Genomic DNA, 18,679 nt, shown 5'->3' on the forward strand with positions numbered 1-18,679 from the left:
CACAGCTCCAATCCACCTCCAGTCTCTGTGCTGTGGGAGTTTTTCTCCTATAGCTTGGAACTAAAGCTTCCCTGGATACAGCCTGGAAGTTAGGAAGGAACACATGTCAAGTCAGCCTTCAGCAGATGGGAACATGACCAGCATCTTCTTCATTCAAGGCCTGATGCCAGCAGAGTTCTATGTGTTCCTTCACAGGGACCCCAGTGGGACTGAGCCACATTGCCTAATGTGGAAATCAGCTCTAGAACACACCCTTCCTTCACAAGTCTTGCTTTCCCCACCCCTTCCTAGCTCTTCAAGCTCCATGCCTCTGATTGCTAAAATGACTACTCTGAGACATGACCCAGTTCATCTGTGTTTAAGCTCTGATTTGGAGAGCAAACTTCTAAAAGGAAGAATAGTCAACTCAGGGAGGAGAGGGCCTTTAAAGAGGCATTGTTTGTGTTTTTATATCTTATTTCGCTATTAAAAACATCAATTACAAGAAATGGCATGGTATTAGCTTTCTAAACAGGATGTTGACCTTTTTTAATTTTCAAATAAGGTGCCAGATTTCTGCATGAAACTCTTCTTTTTCCTTGAATTTTAATTCTTCAGGAACTTGATGCTGATAGGTATAAATCTGGTTTCTACTTAAGCATGTTCATCATGGCTTGACTAAGATTAATTGATAATGAGTTAAATAAAGGTATCTGTACCTAATTAGTAGAAGAGATGATGCAGTGTAGTAATTAAATTCAAATAGGCTTTTTGTCTATTTTTTGTTTGTATTTTGTAGTATAACTTCTCTCAGTGGTTTGGTATCTAAAACTTTTCTGTTATCCTGAAGAAATTTTCTAGAGTTTTAAATGACATTTTAGCCATGCTCTCTCTCAATTAGAAAATATCTAAGTGTGAATCACAAATCATTCAAGAGAAACACATGTTTTTAGGAAACTATAAAGTAATTTTGAGAAAATTAGAAAATTAGATCCCATTGGAGGAGTTTATATGCTGTGTAAACAGGTGAACCAAAACTGAAAAGGAAAAAAAAAAAAAGAAGCCAAAACAAAAGGAAAATAACACCAAAGCAAAACAACAAAACAAACAAAAACATATTCACTAAACTTAATTAGAGAACAGGATGTTTTTATTAGGAAATTTGGGGCTTGAGGCATGCAGGATTTCTTCCAACAAAAAGCCATATGTTCTTTTGGAATGCCAGCCTTGTGATAGTCACGACTCTGTGGTCCTGCAACACACAGCAAAATGCTATGCAGCCCTTATGGTAGAAATGAACCCATTCCCTAAAGCAGCATCCTTCTACCATGCTAGCCTCTCATTTGGCTGAGTTGTTTTGCCCTAAGAATATCTAGAGTGATGCTTAACTCCCAGAGTTCTACCACGTTTCTCACTGCTCTGGACTGAATGTTCACATCCTCCCAGTTCATGTTGATACTCCATACCCTGATGGAATAGTGTTTGAAGATGGGGCCTTTGGCAGGTAATTAGAATTAGATATGCTGAGGGTAGGATCCTTATAATGAATTGGACTTTTTCTTATGAAAAGGAAGATGTGGGGGTAGTTTAGTCCATGAAGAGCTTGCAGGATCTTGTCTCTGCCAACCTCTCCATTTTTGTTGATGGGTCTCCCTTCCTGTGATTTTCTTCTGTTGTGACCTCTGACTTAGCCTCTGTATGTCCCAGAACTTTTTTTTTTTTTTTTTTTTTGGCCAGTCCTGGGCCTTGGACTCAGGGCCTGAGCACTGTCCCTGGCTTCTTCCCGCTCAAGGCTAGCACTCTGCCACTTGAGCCACAGCGCCACTTCTGGCCGTTTTCTGTATATGTGGTGCTGGGGAATCGAACCTAGGGCCTCGTGTATCCGAGGCAGGCACTCTTGCCACTAGGCTATATCCCCAGCCCCTGTCCCAGAACTTTTGCCCCTCTCTACCAAAATGTCTTCAGTGCCTGACACATAAAAGGAATTCAGGAAATGCCTTTCAAGTAAATGAATAGCAAAGATTAGGAGGGAGCCACAGTCTAATGTGTTGGTGGAGTAGGAGATGTGGTTTGAAACAAGCAAATAAAAAGGAGAACACATTGATGGCCTTGTCTGATTGTTACTATTTTAACTGTATTTTTTTTTGTGTGTGTGTGTGTGTTTTCTTTTTTGGTACTGGGGATCGAACCCAGGACGTTGCACTTGCTAGGCAAGCGCTTTGCCACTGAGCTACATCCCAGCCCTTGTTACTATTTTAAATAGTAGGCCAACTTTGACTTTTACACTGATGTTTAAGTTCTTTCCATTATGTTAGTATCAATGGTCATGTCTACTTCCTACTCTTTTTAAAGACCCTGTTGGGATATTGCTGGTGGGACAATGTAAGAAGATTGGCTACTAATATAATTACTCTAATTTCCTATGACCACTTTTGTCCTCATGATTTTTTTTTAACCATTGTGGGTATCTAGTGGGAAATTGAAAAGGGCAAATAATACAGTAACTCTCAAGGAAGATTACATCCAGATGATTTGAGTATATAACAAAGTTGAGGGGAAAAAAGCCAAACAAACCAAGTTGTGTTTATTATTTCTCATTATTAAGAATTGTTGCCTGACAATTTTTAGCAATATACATAGTTATGGAAAGTTAAAAATTTTAAATGTTTTTGTGCACTAGATTTGCCTAGTGGGTATAGCCAACCAAATAGACCCTTCATGGGTATCAGTTTTACTGGGTGCAAATGTGGAACCTGGCCTTTAGTTGTCTTTAGGGTCTTGGCTACATATTAGACATTAATCTGAGCACCATTGTTTTTGTTCCATTTAGTGGGTTTAACCTAAAGACTATTAGTTCTCTCTCTCTCTCTCTCTCTCTCCCCTCTCTCTCTCTCTCTCTCTTTTTAAAGAATGGCATTTGCACCAAAATAACTTAAATCTAGAAGAAAAAAATAGGACATGGCATTTTCGCTTAAAATTCTTTGCATAGTCTTTTTTTCAGTCCTTTTCTAATTAAGGCTTACCCTTTGTGCTATAAATAGAACTTCAGCAGGCAAGACTTGTATCATTTCAAGCAATTGATTGTGGGCACTGTTAAGTCAGAAATGAGAAGACAGGCCCAAGGCTCAGGAACTCAGGGAGAAATATTTCAGTCTTGAGGCTGAATCTACTGTCTTTGAAGTACCTGATTTGTCTGTAAGATTTTCAATTGATTGGATGAGTTGGATGAAACCTACCAAGATTATCAAGGATGATCTTTACTTCAAGTTCTATGGATTGTGGGTGTCAACAATGTGTGTAAAACACCTTCACATCAACACCTTGATATTGTTGGCTTGATTAACTGGGTTCTGTTGCCCAGTGATGGGAAATGCAAAACTATCACAGAAACAGGCAACACATTTTTAGTTGTTAGGTGTCCCAGAACTCTCCTAGTTAACCAAAACCCCATAGTCTGGCCCTGTTTTGTAGATGATAAACAGGCCTGGGGAGGTCTTACACAGTATTTTACAAAACTGATTAGTAGTGAAAGGGGTTCACAGGAAATTTTTCTTATTTAAAAGCTGTCTTGCCTCATACTTTGTCATGTCCATCAAATCATGAGCATTAGATTCTGGACCATTTATTAACCCAATCTAAAATCTCAGATTAAAAATTCAGCCTATCTTTTTCTTTACAGCTCTGATTTTTATTTTAAATTTCAACAAATTTATGACTGAGCTTTCAAGAGAACTAAGATAAAAACCTACAATGTGACATCATTCCTGCTCAAGTCTGAGTCTCTTTTTAGCAGACACGATGATGCATTTTAACTTCACTGGCTTATTACAGAAGACTGTGAAAAAGAATAAAATTCTTGTTAAGGCCAGAGGAGGAAATGTTATGGAAATGCCACCCTTCTCAGCTAAGTTGCCCTCTTAAATTACCCTTTGTTTCATGAAGAAGGTTATTTGAGGAAGTGGAAAAATAGAGATACTGTGAGTTCTTTTAATTTGAATGTCATACATATTTGAAGGGCTTATCTACAAGACAAAAATAAGATGCCTTGAAAATGAAGCTACAGGTAATAACAATAAAGTGTCTCTGAACTGAGGTCTAAACATTTGCATGAAACCTCTAGGATAAATTTTACTTCCATCCATGTTCTGTGGAAAGTTTTCACTTTCAGGAAATGGGGATTGGAAGGTTTGTTCTTTTATTTATTTATATTTTTTCACTCCTACTACTGTGTCTTTTTCTTTTAAACTATGGAATGCTTAATTATGTCATCCTAGGGCAGGGGCCACGCTAATCTCATATCACTCTAATTTTAGCATATGTGTTGTCGAAGTAAGCACAAGTTAATCCTTGTAAACCCAGTAAACCAAGTCAGGAACAATAGAAGCATTATACATTTTGGTTTTTTGCATTTCCTTTATTTTCTATCTGACCAGGAGGAGGGTAGGCTGGGAATTGGAATGAGGCCAAGAATTTAGCTCATTTAACAAACATTTTAAAGTTTTTAGCTTTAAATATTCAGTGACAACCTTATTTTTCTCTTGTTGAATTCCTTGAGGAAAAGGGAAAAAATAATTGAATTTTTATAATAAGAACCTGTCTAAATTTTTGCAAAATACAAATTTTACTTGGTACCAAGAAATAACCAAAACTAGCTCTGTTTAGATGGATAAAAGTACCTTTACTCATTTTCTAAAAGAGCTTAGATTTTGGATGGGAAAAATAAACATATTCTTTGAAATCCGTTTTGAAAACATCGTGGCATTTAAGCATTCCAATTTTTAATGACAGCTGAGAAAAGCTAGTGTTAGACTCCCATCCCAGCAAGTGAGTCCACTTCCTTTCAGGCCTGTGAATACCATCTGGAAACCATGATCTGCATGTTTATAGACCAATACCAAGAGAATGCTGCTGGAATGTTGACTTTCCTCTTTCCATGTGAATATGTGCCCTGGAATCAAGCATTTCCATTATGCCTTTTTGGTTTGGATGTAAAATGGGTAATAGTAAAAGAAGTTCCAAGGCAAGTCATAGGCTTCTTTTCTCGGTGCTCAGAGGTGATGATGCCTTACTACCACATTGGGAAACAGGGTACCTTCCCTGGGGGTGGTTACTACACTTCTCTCTGAGGTGCTTGTTGTACCTTAAGAAAGGTTGCTTTTTAATAATCCAGTTAAGTGACATCGAGAATTCCTTACTTTATAAATGGGAAAAATAGCAATTCAAAATTTTCATCATTTATGTAAGTTGCACACTAAGATATAATATTTGGGTAGGGGATATAACTGGTAGAATAGTTTGCCTGAGTTCAAAGCTTACCTCTGGGTGGAAGGCAAAAATAACACATAATCTCTTTTATATTAGTAACAATTATTGACTGTTTACAAAGTTATCTTGCACTGTATTCCAATTTAATTTTCAAGTAATCCAGTGGTAGATGGTGTTGGATTCATTTATCAGGAGATACAACTGAAGCAATGTGATTTGCCTTTTTTTTTTTTTTTCATTTTGGTACTCAAGCTTTTCTCTTGATTGTAAACCCAAATATGACAAATTTTGCTTTAGGTGACTTGCATTTCCTGTGTTGTCAGTGAGATTCTCTTATTTACACATAGAAATACAGTTTACAGACTGTTCCATTAAGAAGATGGAGCAGGATAACATAAATATTCTAATTTAATTTATGAATGTTAATGGAAGCAACTCTATTTCAATGTGTAGTAAGCCTGTAATTCAATACTTAATTCAAGTGTCTTTTTAAAAAAAGCATTTTGGACAAGTATTATACTTTCTGTAATTTCGGCATCCATGTACATGTGTATGTGTGTATGTATATATATAAATATACATATCACATGTAGATAAACATATAAATCAGAAATATATGTGTGTAAAGTGAATATTAATATTTATTACTATGCTAAAAGCAACATAGATTAATATAGAATAGTTATAATGAAATAAGAATTTCTTTAGCCTCGGCTGTAAATAAAATATCATACATCATAGGTTTTTGTTTTATTTTGCAATTTTTTTGCCTGCACCTAATGACAAAAGGATATTATTATAGCCAGGTGCTGGTGGCTCCTGCCTGTAATACTAGCTACTTAGGAGGCTGAGGTCTGAGGATCACAGTTTGAAGCCAGACCAGGCAGGAAAGTCTGTGAGACTCCTTTCACCAAATAACCACCAAAAGTCCAGAAACAGCAGTGTGGCTCAAGTGGTAGAATGATAGCTTTTCTGCTCAGGGACAGTGCCTAGATACCGAGTTCAATCCCCAGGATTGGTACAAAAGAAAACAACACAACAGAAAACAAAGATACCCATGATATTATATTTATAGCAGAGAACAAACTTTCACAAAGAAGACATAGAATCATTGCTAACTCATAGTTAAGCATCTTCCTTTAATTTGTGTGCAGTTTTTTAGTCTTAAAATAATCCATTGACATAAAGTTTTCTCTTCTCTGCAATTGCTGTGTTAGCTTCTGAGATGTCAGACACTTTCAAACAAAAACATGGATTATGCAATATGATTTTTGCTTTTTTATCTTACAGTTTAGTTGAGCAAAAGTCCTTGGCAATTTACTCATTAAGTGGTTAATTCCAGGTAATCAAACAGATAGTAGTCCTTCTTTAGAATGCAAAAAGAGGCTGGGCATAGTGGCTCATGTCTGTAATCCTGCTGGAGACTAGGAGGATTGAAGTTTGAAGCCAGCCCATACAAAAAGTTAGCCAAACCTTCTAGTGAAGAAAAGATGGATGTGTTGATGCAGGCCTGTGATCCCAGCTACACAGGCGGGGTAAACTAGGAGATTGGTAATCCATAATGGCTCAGGAAAGAAAACACAAGACTCTAATTGAAAATAACTAAAGCCCAAAGGGGTAGGGATCAAGTGGTAGAATAACTGTCCAGCAAGTGTGAAGCCCTAAATTCAAATCCCAGTACCACCAAGTAAAGAAGAGTGCAAAAGGAAGTCTGATAATTTCCAGCTAAGCTGAGAAGTCATAGATGGGGACTGTTTTTCTCTCTATAGGCAAAGAAGAAAAAATGTCAGAGGGAAACAGTAGCAAGGCACAGTTTAAATAAATGACCATTGTTCCCAGCCAAAAGGAGCACTGCTTATAGTGCTTTCCAACAATGACTCACCAACTCCCAAGTTACAGATGGAGAAAATGAAATTTGGATGGACATTTTAGAACAATTTGCAGTATTTGAAGAGTTGAAAAGGAAAATGTATCCTATTATAAAGTGGGGCAAGTACACAGAGTAAATTTGCTGTGTAGAAATGGTAAACCTAACCTTGTATGGAAAGCAGTAGATATAAAGCTAAGCTAAGCAAGGGAAGCTGGAGGGTTTTAATTTGCAAGTGGTTGAGTGTAGGAGTGAACTTTGTCTTAAGTTAAACTTCAGTGGTAATATCATTGTCAAGAAGATTTTTAATGAGAGATGGTGCAGTTTGCTGTTGAGTAGTTGGTAAATGAAATGGAATGCTGAAGAGAATCAGAGTTACAGCTAGAGGACAGAGTATCTTCTGCCGGCAGGTGACAGATAACTTGGGGGTTGATGAGTCATCGTGGGGAAGCAGTGCCAGCACCCCTTGGACTGTGAACAGTAGTCATTTATTTCAACTGTGTCATCCTGCTGGTCCCCGTTGACATTTTTCTCATTTACCATACAGAGAAAAATGGGCAGCACAAGAAACCACTACTGCAGGCTCTAAATTAAGACTTTTCATCTAAAATTCAGCTCGTTGTCTCATCACTATTACTATTTCGAGGATCTTGTGCCTGTCCCTGAGTGAAGTCGTCAGTTTTGTTTGCCTCCCTTTGTGGCATCTCTAAGTCTTAATCACAGTATTCACAAAGGCACATTGCAGATCCATTGGGCAAACCCTTGTTGCATACTTGGGAGGAACATAATGAAGACAAAGACGGAGAAAGGCAAGGGTTTTGGTTTAGTCGGAATGTAAGTGTGTGGGCATTGGGAGTTGTATGAAAATGGTCCCATTGAGGACCATTCAACCAACTCATTAGAATCAGTTCTGGAAGTATGTAGATGATAAAAATGGGCATTTTTTAAAACTTGTACTGCCTGTTGGATTCAAATAGCTTGTTCTGAGTTCATTTAAATAGGCAATTAGTTTTCTCATATGGCTAGCATTAAATTAAAAAGTCACGTACCATCAGAAATTATTTGATACTGTGGAATTTCATTTTAGGAACCACTTCATTGAAAAGTAATAGCATAAAATAAATGGTAGCAGATAAGAAAAACAAAAATTTCCATTATTGGTCAAATGGGCTCAAGGAGCTTATACCTTGTTTCATGACAAGAGAAATTTTAGTCATGTTTATTCAAAGAAAATAAATATGAGCACAAGTTATACTACTTAGTAGCCATACTACTAATAGCCATACTACTAATGAACTAGTAGCCATACTACTAATGAATAAATCATTTATTATTCAATCCAGTGCTTAATTCAGTGCCTTGATATATTTAAATTCTTTGTTACTTGGAAAAGTAGCCCAGAGAACAATGTAAATATCATTTTTGACTAATATTGCCTTCAGTCCCAAGAATATAATTAGGTTAGACACTGGATACTGATACTGTCCTGAGTAATTGGTTGATTAAAAAAAAAGTACACTATTGATCTATCTATCTATCTATCTATCTAAAGGCACTGTGTTCTCAGAATGACTTAAATAGACTTTGTAGAGAAAAAAAAAACGTCTCTTCGTCTATTTCTCATGGGTTTTTTTCACCACTCCTGTTTCCTCCCTCTTTTCCTTTCTACACCCCCCTCTCTTCCTTTCTCTCTTACTGTTTTTATTTTTTTTATTTTTTTATTTTTATTTTTTTTGGCCAGTCCTGGGCCTTGGACTCAGGGCCTGAGCACTGTCCCTGGCTTCTTCCCGCTCAAGGCTAGCACTCTGCCACTTGAGCCACAGCACCGCTTCTGGCCGTTTTCTGTATATGTGGTGCTGGGGAATCGAACCTAAGGCCTCGTGTATCCGAGGCAGGCACTCTTGCCACTAGGCTATATCCCCAGCCCACTGTTTTTATTTTTGGTACACCCATTTGAATACATTTGGTGGTGCATTCACGATTTATAAACTGAATAGCTAAAATAATGAGTTGGCCCCACTGTGAGTTCCCAAGAGTAGTTCTAAATTACAGATGGCCAGCCAATGTGACTCCAATATCTCATTGGTTATAGTGAGCCAGTAACTGGTGCTTAGCTATTGATGCACAAAGGATGGAAGTCAAAACCACTTTCAGCTGAGCAGTATTGTACTGAAAATTTGATATGGATCCTGTTGATTTGGAGGACAATGTCTTATTCTCTAGAACAAAATTCAACAACTCAATAATCCCCAGATTATTAAATATCTCTTGTAATGTAAGCGGAATCATTTCTCAGCTATTTTGCATCCATTTGTAAATAAAACTAAACATCTAATTCATAGTTAATAAGTGGTGCATCATAGTGATCCTCTGACAAAAACTAGGTTTAGAATATAGTGAATATCTCACAGTGTTGGAGACCATCATGTGGAATGGAGATGACGATTCTTTTGAAGTTATGTGACAAGTATTTCTTTATTGTCTAGGAGTTCAACTAGAGTAGATCTTCCCAGTCCAGTTTTAAAAAATAAACCATATTCTTCAAAAATAAGACAAAGAACTGAAATATAAGCCAAAATTGCCATTGAAGAAAAGTGAGAATTTATCAGTAGGCTAGAAAAAAGTTTGGTGATAGGGAGAGAGTAAAAGAGTATTTATGAATAACTTTGGAATTCTACTAGAATTTAGCTTCAAACATTTCTCATTTCTCTTTCCTGTTTCCAATTTGGTAAAAATCCTTTAGTATGCAAAGATGCTAACTACTGAGTTAGATCACAATCTGTACTGGCTTTAAATTAGGTGACACTCTTTGCAGACAAAGCCTGGACATGTGAAGATTGCTGAATAGTGGATAATCTGGATTACTAAGGGCACAGGTTTTGTGAAAGGATTGATGTCAAGGACCAAGAGTTAATGCAGTAAAGCCCCATCGCCACATCTTTGCACCTAAATCTATTGGAACATCAGTCAGAAACAGGCAGCACCATGGACAGCTCTCTAAAGCTATGTTATGACTAAAGCCTGGGGATTGGCGTGGGAAATTTGAATTTAGAAGTTCCACCTATTATCTTATAGTGTCTCATGGACAGGCAGTTTAATTTATGCAGCCCTCAGATTTCTTAGTTCTCAGGAAATTCATATTAAATGATGAATTACAGAAAAACTATGTGTCAGTGGTGCAAATTTATTCATATTGTTTTTATTAACCTTTCAGCTTGAATCATTGACCTTTTCTTAACATTACAGTATTGAAATTTTGTACTTTATTTCAAAATAAAAAATGAAAATTAAATAAACTGATGGAAGAAACCAACATATATTGATGAGAGGTGGGAACTGGAATTTGTTGCCTACCTTGTGAGTTCATGTACAAGTTCTTGTGTGTGTGTGTTTGTGTGTGTATGTGTTTGTGTGTAGGGGTTATTAGTGGCATTTTGAGTTCAGGTCCTTATACTTGCTACGCTTGTACTTTGCTACTTGAGTTCTGTTTTGCCAATTACTTTAGAGTTTTACTTCCCACCTGAGTAAGAATTGCCTATTTTAGGTTTCCTGTCATTGTTGGGATCAGATGCCAGCTTACTGGTTCCAGCTTACCTCTGTAAAAAATGGATTCTCACAGATCTTTCTGCTAGGTAGCCTGGAACCACAACACTTCAATTTCAAACTCTCACGTGGCTTAGGATGAAAGGTATGTGCCACTACACTGAGTTAGGTGTTGAGAAGGAGTTTGCAAATTTTTCTGCCCAGGCTTGACTTAAGTTATTCTCCCCATCTCAGCCTCCCAGGTAGCTAGAATTACAGGTATGAGCCACCAGCGACTTGCTTTAGGTACAGATTCCTATACTTACTGTGCCACATAATTTTCATAGAAAGTTCATGTACTTACCTAGTGAAGAATATAGTTCATGACATGCTCTGCCCTATGATGTATTCCTTTTGTTACTACAAGGTCAGTAAGGAATGATATTTGACATATAAAGAGCTAGAGTGGTGATAAAAATCCAAGCCACCGCTCTCCCCAAATTAGTCTTCTGAGGGTTTTCTGTTTTCACAAACTAGGAGTGAGACTGGAAGAGAGAAATGGAGGGTACCAGCAGTAAGCTAGTCAGGCACCAACAAGGAAATATCTGAACTTCTGTTGCCTGCAGCTGACATCCAGAGACTCCCCCCAACCCTTAAGATAGAGGTGAGCAAGCTCACTGCGAAAAGCCAGCTTGCTGAAGACATCCATGCAAGTTGATGATGGTGAGATCCTCTGCAAAACCTCCACATCTAGCAGCTTTGGAAGGAGAGGAAGGGCCATAGGCTTTATCATCTGTCTGTGGAGACTTTGTGTAAATAGAGTAGACCTTTAGTAGACATTGAGGAAAACCCATAAATGTTGATGGTGCATAGATTTCCGCACTGTACTGTGAATGCTTATCAGTTTTTCCCAGTAACACTTCCCAGCTCCTGCTAACAATGTGCCACATTCCAACAAATCTAAAATATTCGCTTTACCACTTACATTAATATTCACCTTGCTTTTAGGACACCATTGCTTTGGGGAAGACATATTTTCAGAAAATTAAGGAAAGAGAAACATCCAGCAGATCACACAACAGTGTGGCCAGAATAGGTGCTGCGGCTCAAGTGGCAGAGTGCTAGCCTTGAGCAAAAAGAAGCCAGGGACAGTGCTCAGGCCCTGAGTCCAAGGCCCAGGACTGGCCAAAAAAAAAGTGTATGAAATAGGGCTGAGAATGTGGCTTAGTGGTAGAGTGCTTGCCTAGCATGTATGAAGCCCTGGGTTTGATTCCTCAGTACCACATACACAGAAAAAGCCAGAATTGGTGCTGTGGCTCAAGTGGTAGAGTGCTAGCAATGAAGCTCAGGGACAGTGCCCAGGCCCTGAGTTCAAGCCCCAGGACTGGCGAAAATAAGTGTATGAAACAAGACCATGAATAAGGCAGTTTATGGTACCATGATATCTTAAGGGAAAACAACTAACCACCTTTATGATTAGAATATTTTAAGGGGAATAAAAATCTAGTATCATTAGGATTTCATATTCCTTTGATTAAACCAGAGTAATTTGTTATGATTATTTCATACATTTTTGTTGTTAGTTTGGATCATTTTTCAGAAGAGAATAGGATGCTTAATTTTTTATAAACATTAATTTTTCATGTGGAAAATTATAATTCCCATATGTTAATTGTTAAGTACAAAATGTATGGCAATGGAATTAATTGGATAGCAAAGAAAGCTTGGCATTATTTCATTTCATCTGTCCTATATATATAAGGATGAAGACCACGATAGGGACCTGTGTAACACTAGTGTGCAAGTCCTTTTTATCTGGAAACTAGCAGGGATGATTCTTTTTTAATAGTTTGATAGATGCTTGTGATTGTCTGTTCAATAGCCTATTGAGGAATAGGTTGAACAACTAGCAATTTTCTACCTAGGAACATTTCAGAGCCATTATCAGAGGAAAATGATTATTATATGATGCTGTTGTTTCTTAGAACATTCAAGAAGAAAATGTTAGTGATTAGGTAGTTATATAATGATTTATATAATAGAAAGAGCATAGGAGGCTGAAAGCTGAAGGTACAAATTTGTGTTCTTGCTTCAGTAAACCAGGTCCTTTGGTATGTTTAAACCCTCTGAGCCATGGTTTTTTACCATGAAAACGGGATGGCCCATAAAAGTCCACAAAAGAGAGAGGGTGTGAGATTACATCAAGTGATATTTCTGAAAGTACCTGAATAGTTCAACATATTGTTGTTGAAAAAAGCTATTAACAATAATATCTTGCTTGTGGTTATTTCCTACAGAAAGTGAGTGAGAAAGTCGGAGGAGCTGAAGGAACCAAGCTAGATGATGACTTCAAGGAGATGGAGAGGGTAAGTCCTCCCCTCTTAGCTTTTCCTTATCTACCATAAGAGGAGGAAAGATAAGCTTTTCTCTACTGATATTTAAGAATACACTTGTAATTGTTTTTAACTGATGTTCTCTTAATATATACAATAAATGAGAAAATGTATCCTTACCTCCCTTTGTACCGTCTTAAGAACACCTCACTGAATAGATACAATGTCATTGTATACTTTTTCCGATGAATCTCATATTCACTTTCCAAATTACAGATATATGGAGTTGATGGTTGAATTAGGAAGGTGGCAGGGAGGAAAGAGGAAAAAGGGAAGAATGATGTACCAGATGTTACTGGGAGAGTCCGAGTCCCCTTCTGCCAGTAGAGGACCTTCCTGACAAGGTGGTATGAGCCTGATGCAGAGGGGTTAGTGGAGAGCCTGTGCAGACTTGAAGCCTGGCTCACCTGGTCACTGTATTCCACTGCTAAATACAAAGTCTAGCTATTGCTCAGAGTTTCTATTTCTTTTCTTATAAAACTTAAGTGAGCATAGTAATAGCTTCTTGGGAAATTCTTTTTATTAAGGATTCAAAATAATGCATATCATTTAGCGTCTGCCTAAAAGATTGCAGGTTCTCAACAAGCCAGTGTGGAGGTGGTAAACAAGTGTCTCATCTCTCTGGAGACATAAGCCATATTTTCTTTTTCACTTTGAGGCAGTTCACAGCTAATGAGATTTAGGCTATGATGAAGAGTGTATACTGAATTGTATAAATAAATATTTTAGATGTTAAATAAGTGAGTAATGGATCTGGAAGCACAAATCCTGTACTTGAAGGGAAGAGAATGCCGGAAACCTATGGATACCTAGCCACTACACTTGAGCACAATTTAAAATATTGGATCTGGTACATGATTGTAACAAAAGGTTTTTCTTATATTCTGATTACCAGATTTTTAGGGGCCTAAGATTTCTTTTCCTTAGTGCACAGTATTTCTAGTGGTTTCATGTGCTGGTTTGCTTTCTCTGTTACACTTGTGAAAATTCAAAGAAATAAATACCCAGATGCTTCCTTTGTGCCTTTTTAAAAATTTTCTCTTGATAAACTCATCACTGATTAACTCAGTGAACATTTGCTTTGTGCTTCTTATGAGACAGGAATGTAGGAGATAGATGAGGTTCCTGAGTGTGAACTTTGTAGTCTAATGAGATAAGATGACCTTAGGACACATAATGACCAGTGTGGCCAGGCTAACAAGCCATATGCTGCCTGATTTGGAGATGCTTTGCACAGAAAGGGACCACCTACAAGGTGGTCAGTGAATGTCTGGATGCTAAGAGCAGAGCCTAGGGTGTTTCTGTTAAAGTCAATAAAACAACTGCAGTCTAAGAAGGAACATTTGAATTCCTGGGGGTTGGGGAGAGATAAGTTGCTAACAGATAAGTTCTTGGGAAATTAGTTTGCATATTGTTGACCTTAGCTAAATTCTTGGGATTGGCATTATTGATGGCTATCATTAATGTGATTTACACTAGCACCTTGAGTCCTCCCTACAAGTCTGGGGAAACCAGTATCTTAAACCTACTACCTGGCAGCTGCTTTCCCCAATTAGACTGAAGTTAGCTTTGGTCCTTATTTCTCATCTCAAGATGGTGATAAATACCACCTAATTCTCAACCACAGATTGTATCCATTGATTTTCATGGATAGAGAAATAGTGTTTGAGTCTCTAGACACTGATACACATTTCCCAAAATGACTTGACTTTGACTCCTCCACTTCCTGTAATATTGGAGCTCCATATCCATCATTTTAAATAGGCCTGTGGGCCTGCTAATTTGTGTCTACCTCTGTCTTCATGTAGACATATCTCTTATCTTGTTCTCATCTTCTCCTACCTCTCCAGAGAGTATTTATAGGATGCCACATGGCCAAGAGGCATGACTTTATGACAGATGAGGCTGGTATTTAGGAATTTGCAAATTCCTAAAGTACCTGGTGTCAAAAGTTAGTTTTGCTTTTAACATCTGCCAGGACTATACCTAATATACTACAAAGCCCACTCTCTTAAGCTAAGACAAACCAACTTTCCATTTCTTAAATAAAACTGAAAAGAATGAGAATTTAGAGAACAGAGTTGAGTTTAATCACTGAGCAACTAATTAGACCTTTGGAGACTTATTTTGCTGTGAAACTATGCTAGTTTTACAAACTAATTATAATAAAAGAGGATCTTGCCAGGTTTTTTTTTTTTTTTTTTTTTTAGGCAAATATCTACAGACATCCCTTTGAGTCTGAAGGTAAAGTAGATTTGTTTGTCCTGAAGCTCTTATTTCAAAATCTAGATATTCCTATAATAAAGTAAGCTTCTGATCATTTGAAGAACCTATAATTCTATATATAGAGAAAATTTTTCCTTATATAAACTTGGGGTTTTAGATGTCTTTACTGCGTAGAAATGGTTTTATTCCAGTTTTCTTTCACACATCCTTTGTCTTATCTGATTCATGTAGACTTTATATTCTCTACCCATACCGGATTTTCATAAATTTATGTCTGTGGTAAGTGAAAAGCATTTGCTTTGGATTAAGAATTTAAAATATTTTGTTTTCCTGTTAATTTGTCTCTTATTCACAGAAAAAATATTTTAGCTCAATGTGCTCAAATCTACAGAAGAATAGACCTGCTGTGGTTGGGTTTCTGATTATCAAACATTTAAAGTAGAGAAACCTTTGTTTATTTGTGTTCTTAGAAGTGCAATTAGAGAACAAGGCGAAAATAAATTAGAGATCTGCATCAAACAGCACTATTGGGAGAGAGGTGGATATTCCTAGAGGTGCTTTCTCTAATTGCAACTCCAGCCCCTCTCCTGCTGAGATAAGGCCTAACCCCTAGTGAGTTTCCAGCCTTGCCAGTCAAAAGTTCCCCCAGGAAGGTAAAATCCTCAGGCTCTCTAGTCTCTGTAGGAACATGGCCTGTAATGATTTTCTTTTTCTTAAGTGCCTTGCGTGATTTGTTTCTGTTTTAATTTTAAATGTTGTTAAATACAGACTAAATTCTTTGCTATGGTGTAGACATTGGTAGGTTTGTTCTTTGCAAAGTTGCAGATGGGGGGGCGGGGCTACAAGAAAGTTCTGGAATTTTGAGGACTTAGTTCCTTCTCATATTTCTTTCTTTCTCTTTAAGGATTTTTTTTTAAAGTTTGTTTTGTGTGTGTGTGTGTGTGTGTGTGTGTATGTGTGTGTGTGTAATTCCTTTTATTTGTTAATTCACTTGGAAAAATCTACACTGGGCTTTTTAGTTTTTATACAGAAAAAGACACCCAAATCAGCAGGGTTCCCATGAAAGGATTAGAAGTGATGCTTCTTTTGGCTACTTAGCTACTTAGCACAGCAACAACTTCCTGGAGGTAGAAAGTGCTCCAGCTCCATCCTGAGTTACTCTTGTTCCTTTATGCATGAGTAAACTGTTATTCTTTATCAAGGGTCTACTGTCAATTTTGGGCCTGCAAAGTCTTCTGGGAAATTTTTTTAAATCAGAAGGGACTCTAGCCTTAGAAACATGGCAAAATGCCTCTTAGTAAGCATGAAATTCTTCTTTAGGAGCCACTCTAAGTTTTAAGAAAGGCATGATGTTAGAAGAGAGCAAGAACCCTGTCATTCCATAAGAGCTGGTGAGAGCTGAAGGGGAGTGGCCATGCCCTTGTCCTCATACACTTAGTCACTGGGTAGAGAAGGGTTCAATCCTTCCATCCAGCCCCATATGAGCAACGGAGATTAAGAAATAGAAGCCATTGGGTTTCTATATAGATTCTTGTCAAATGAAAGAAAGAAACTTTGGCTTTCAGAGCTCTTATATAAGAACTTTAAAATTTACCAAATGTTCTATCACTGCCCACAGTGAAATAGAGGAGACTAACTCCACAGTTCCCAACTGTCATGTGAACCACAGTAGTAATCTCTTGAGCTTTACAAAAGTTAATTCATTTGCTACCAATAACGTCCCCTTTCAGTGATGTCATTCCTAGAGAAAGAGAGCAGAGATCCAGATAGGAAAATCAGAGTAATGAGATGCCAGAGTAGGTAGGCGCATTGGGCCTGCCGAGGTGTAAAGTATCTCTCTCCTTCATGGAGTAGTAGTGAGGGAGCTCTGATCGATGACCAGGTGAAGACACTCACCTGCTTCTGTAGAGAAGCAATAAGTGCTGAAACATTGAACAAGGTGAGCTTTAAGACATCTGCTTAGCCTGAAATTTCATGAAGAAGATAAGCTTCCTCTGAGTTCATGTTTAGAATATATTTGGAACCATCAACCCATCAAAAGCAATATCAAGAAGATTAACAAACTCAAAAATACGGGCTGGGGATATAGCCTAGTGGCAAGAGTGCCTGCCTCGGATACACGAGGCCCTAGGTTCGATTCCCCAGCACCACGTATACAGAAAACGGCCAGAAGCGGCGCTGTGGCTCAAGTGGCGGAGTGCTAGCCTTGAGCGGGAAGAAGCCAGGGATGGTGCTCGGGCCCTGAGTCCAAGGCCCAGGACTGGCAAAAAAAAAACCAAAAAAAACCCAAAACAAACAAACTCAAAAATACAGTGGGGAGGTGTCTGTCTAAACTTTCTTTGTAATTAGTGCTTAAAAAGTGAGCCATTCTTTTGTATATAAAGTCTACTTTAAAGCAGAGCAGTTAGGGGATTGACTTGTTCACTCTCCTGAGACCATAGGGAGCTATTAAAGACCTTCTCATGCTGAAACTTGCATGTCTCGCCAGACATATTTTCCCAGGATGGTGTTTTCATCATGTCTCTGTGACTTGTTTATTTAGCTCTTGTTATTCAGAGTTCTCTGTACTTTAAGTGGGTGTGTGTGCAGGCTAAATAGTTTCTTTTTTTTTTTACTTTGATGATAAAAAGTTAGAGAAATGGAGAAGATTTTGGTGTTTCATATGACAGCTTATATAACTACCATAACTTATCCCACCACCAAGTGGGTTCTTAATTCATCTACTTAATATTGATTACTGAACCCACAAACTATCTATGCTCCACTTAAAGTATCTAATTTTCTCTTAAATTCTCTTCTGCTTCTCTGACAGTATGAAACTGCCTCTCATTACTTGTATTGCTCCATAAAGAGTGTCTTTATGTTCATGTTTGTGCCCAAGTAAGTTCAGGAAACACTGTGGGGAAGAAAGATAATATTCAGATGCCTCTGAAACAATTATTTGATTCTCATCAGTTTAGTGCTTTTCAGTTTTCTAGTGTCTTATCTCTAAGGACAGAGGCAGCTGGTAAAATGATCAATATTGTTCCTAGATTCCATATAGTGTGTTTGTAATGAAGCACCGATCTTAGCGCAGGTATCTGTATATATATTTTTGTAAACATTTGTAGCTTTTGGGGCCAGAGGGCATGTGAGTCTTTGTTGTAACCCATTGCCAGGGCTGTTATGGCACAGAAGCAACCAAAGACATAGGAAACATTACCTAAGGACACTGAAACTTAATTTCATATAGTTAATATCTACAATGAAATCATACTCTGATTTTTTTCCAGCCATTTAAAATATAAAATAGCAAGGTGTGGTAGCACATGCCTGTCATTCCTGTTATATAGGGGGCTGAGATTGGGAGGATCTTGATTTCAGGCACCTCAGGCCAAATAGTTCTGAGACCTCAACAAAAGATATTTGACATGGCATCAAATGCCTG

At 37.7% G+C, this 18,679-nt stretch overlaps 1 protein-coding gene and 1 pseudogene across 2 annotated transcripts in view; one reads left to right on the top strand and one right to left on the bottom strand.

Moving 5' to 3' along the window:
- Positions 1-18,679, top strand: part of Sh3gl2 (SH3 domain containing GRB2 like 2, endophilin A1) — a 191,737-nt gene that overhangs the window by 130,934 nt on the left and 42,124 nt on the right. The window contains exons 1-2 of one of the 2 annotated variants that reach the window (XM_048355662.1): positions 10,779-10,799; positions 12,931-12,999. In XM_048355662.1, coding sequence (XP_048211619.1) covers positions 12,991-12,999 — 9 coding nt within the window. In that variant the 5' untranslated portion in view covers positions 10,779-10,799; positions 12,931-12,990. Of the gene's footprint in view, positions 1-10,778; positions 10,800-12,930; positions 13,000-18,679 lie in introns of those variants that run through there. The other variant, XM_048355583.1, reaches the window with a different exon arrangement.
- LOC125341402 lies at positions 4,221-4,316 on the bottom strand (annotated as a pseudogene).

Source organism: Perognathus longimembris, chromosome 1, assembly GCF_023159225.1.
Source record: "Perognathus longimembris pacificus isolate PPM17 chromosome 1, ASM2315922v1, whole genome shotgun sequence".
Lineage (NCBI taxonomy): Eukaryota > Metazoa > Chordata > Mammalia > Rodentia > Heteromyidae > Perognathus > Perognathus longimembris.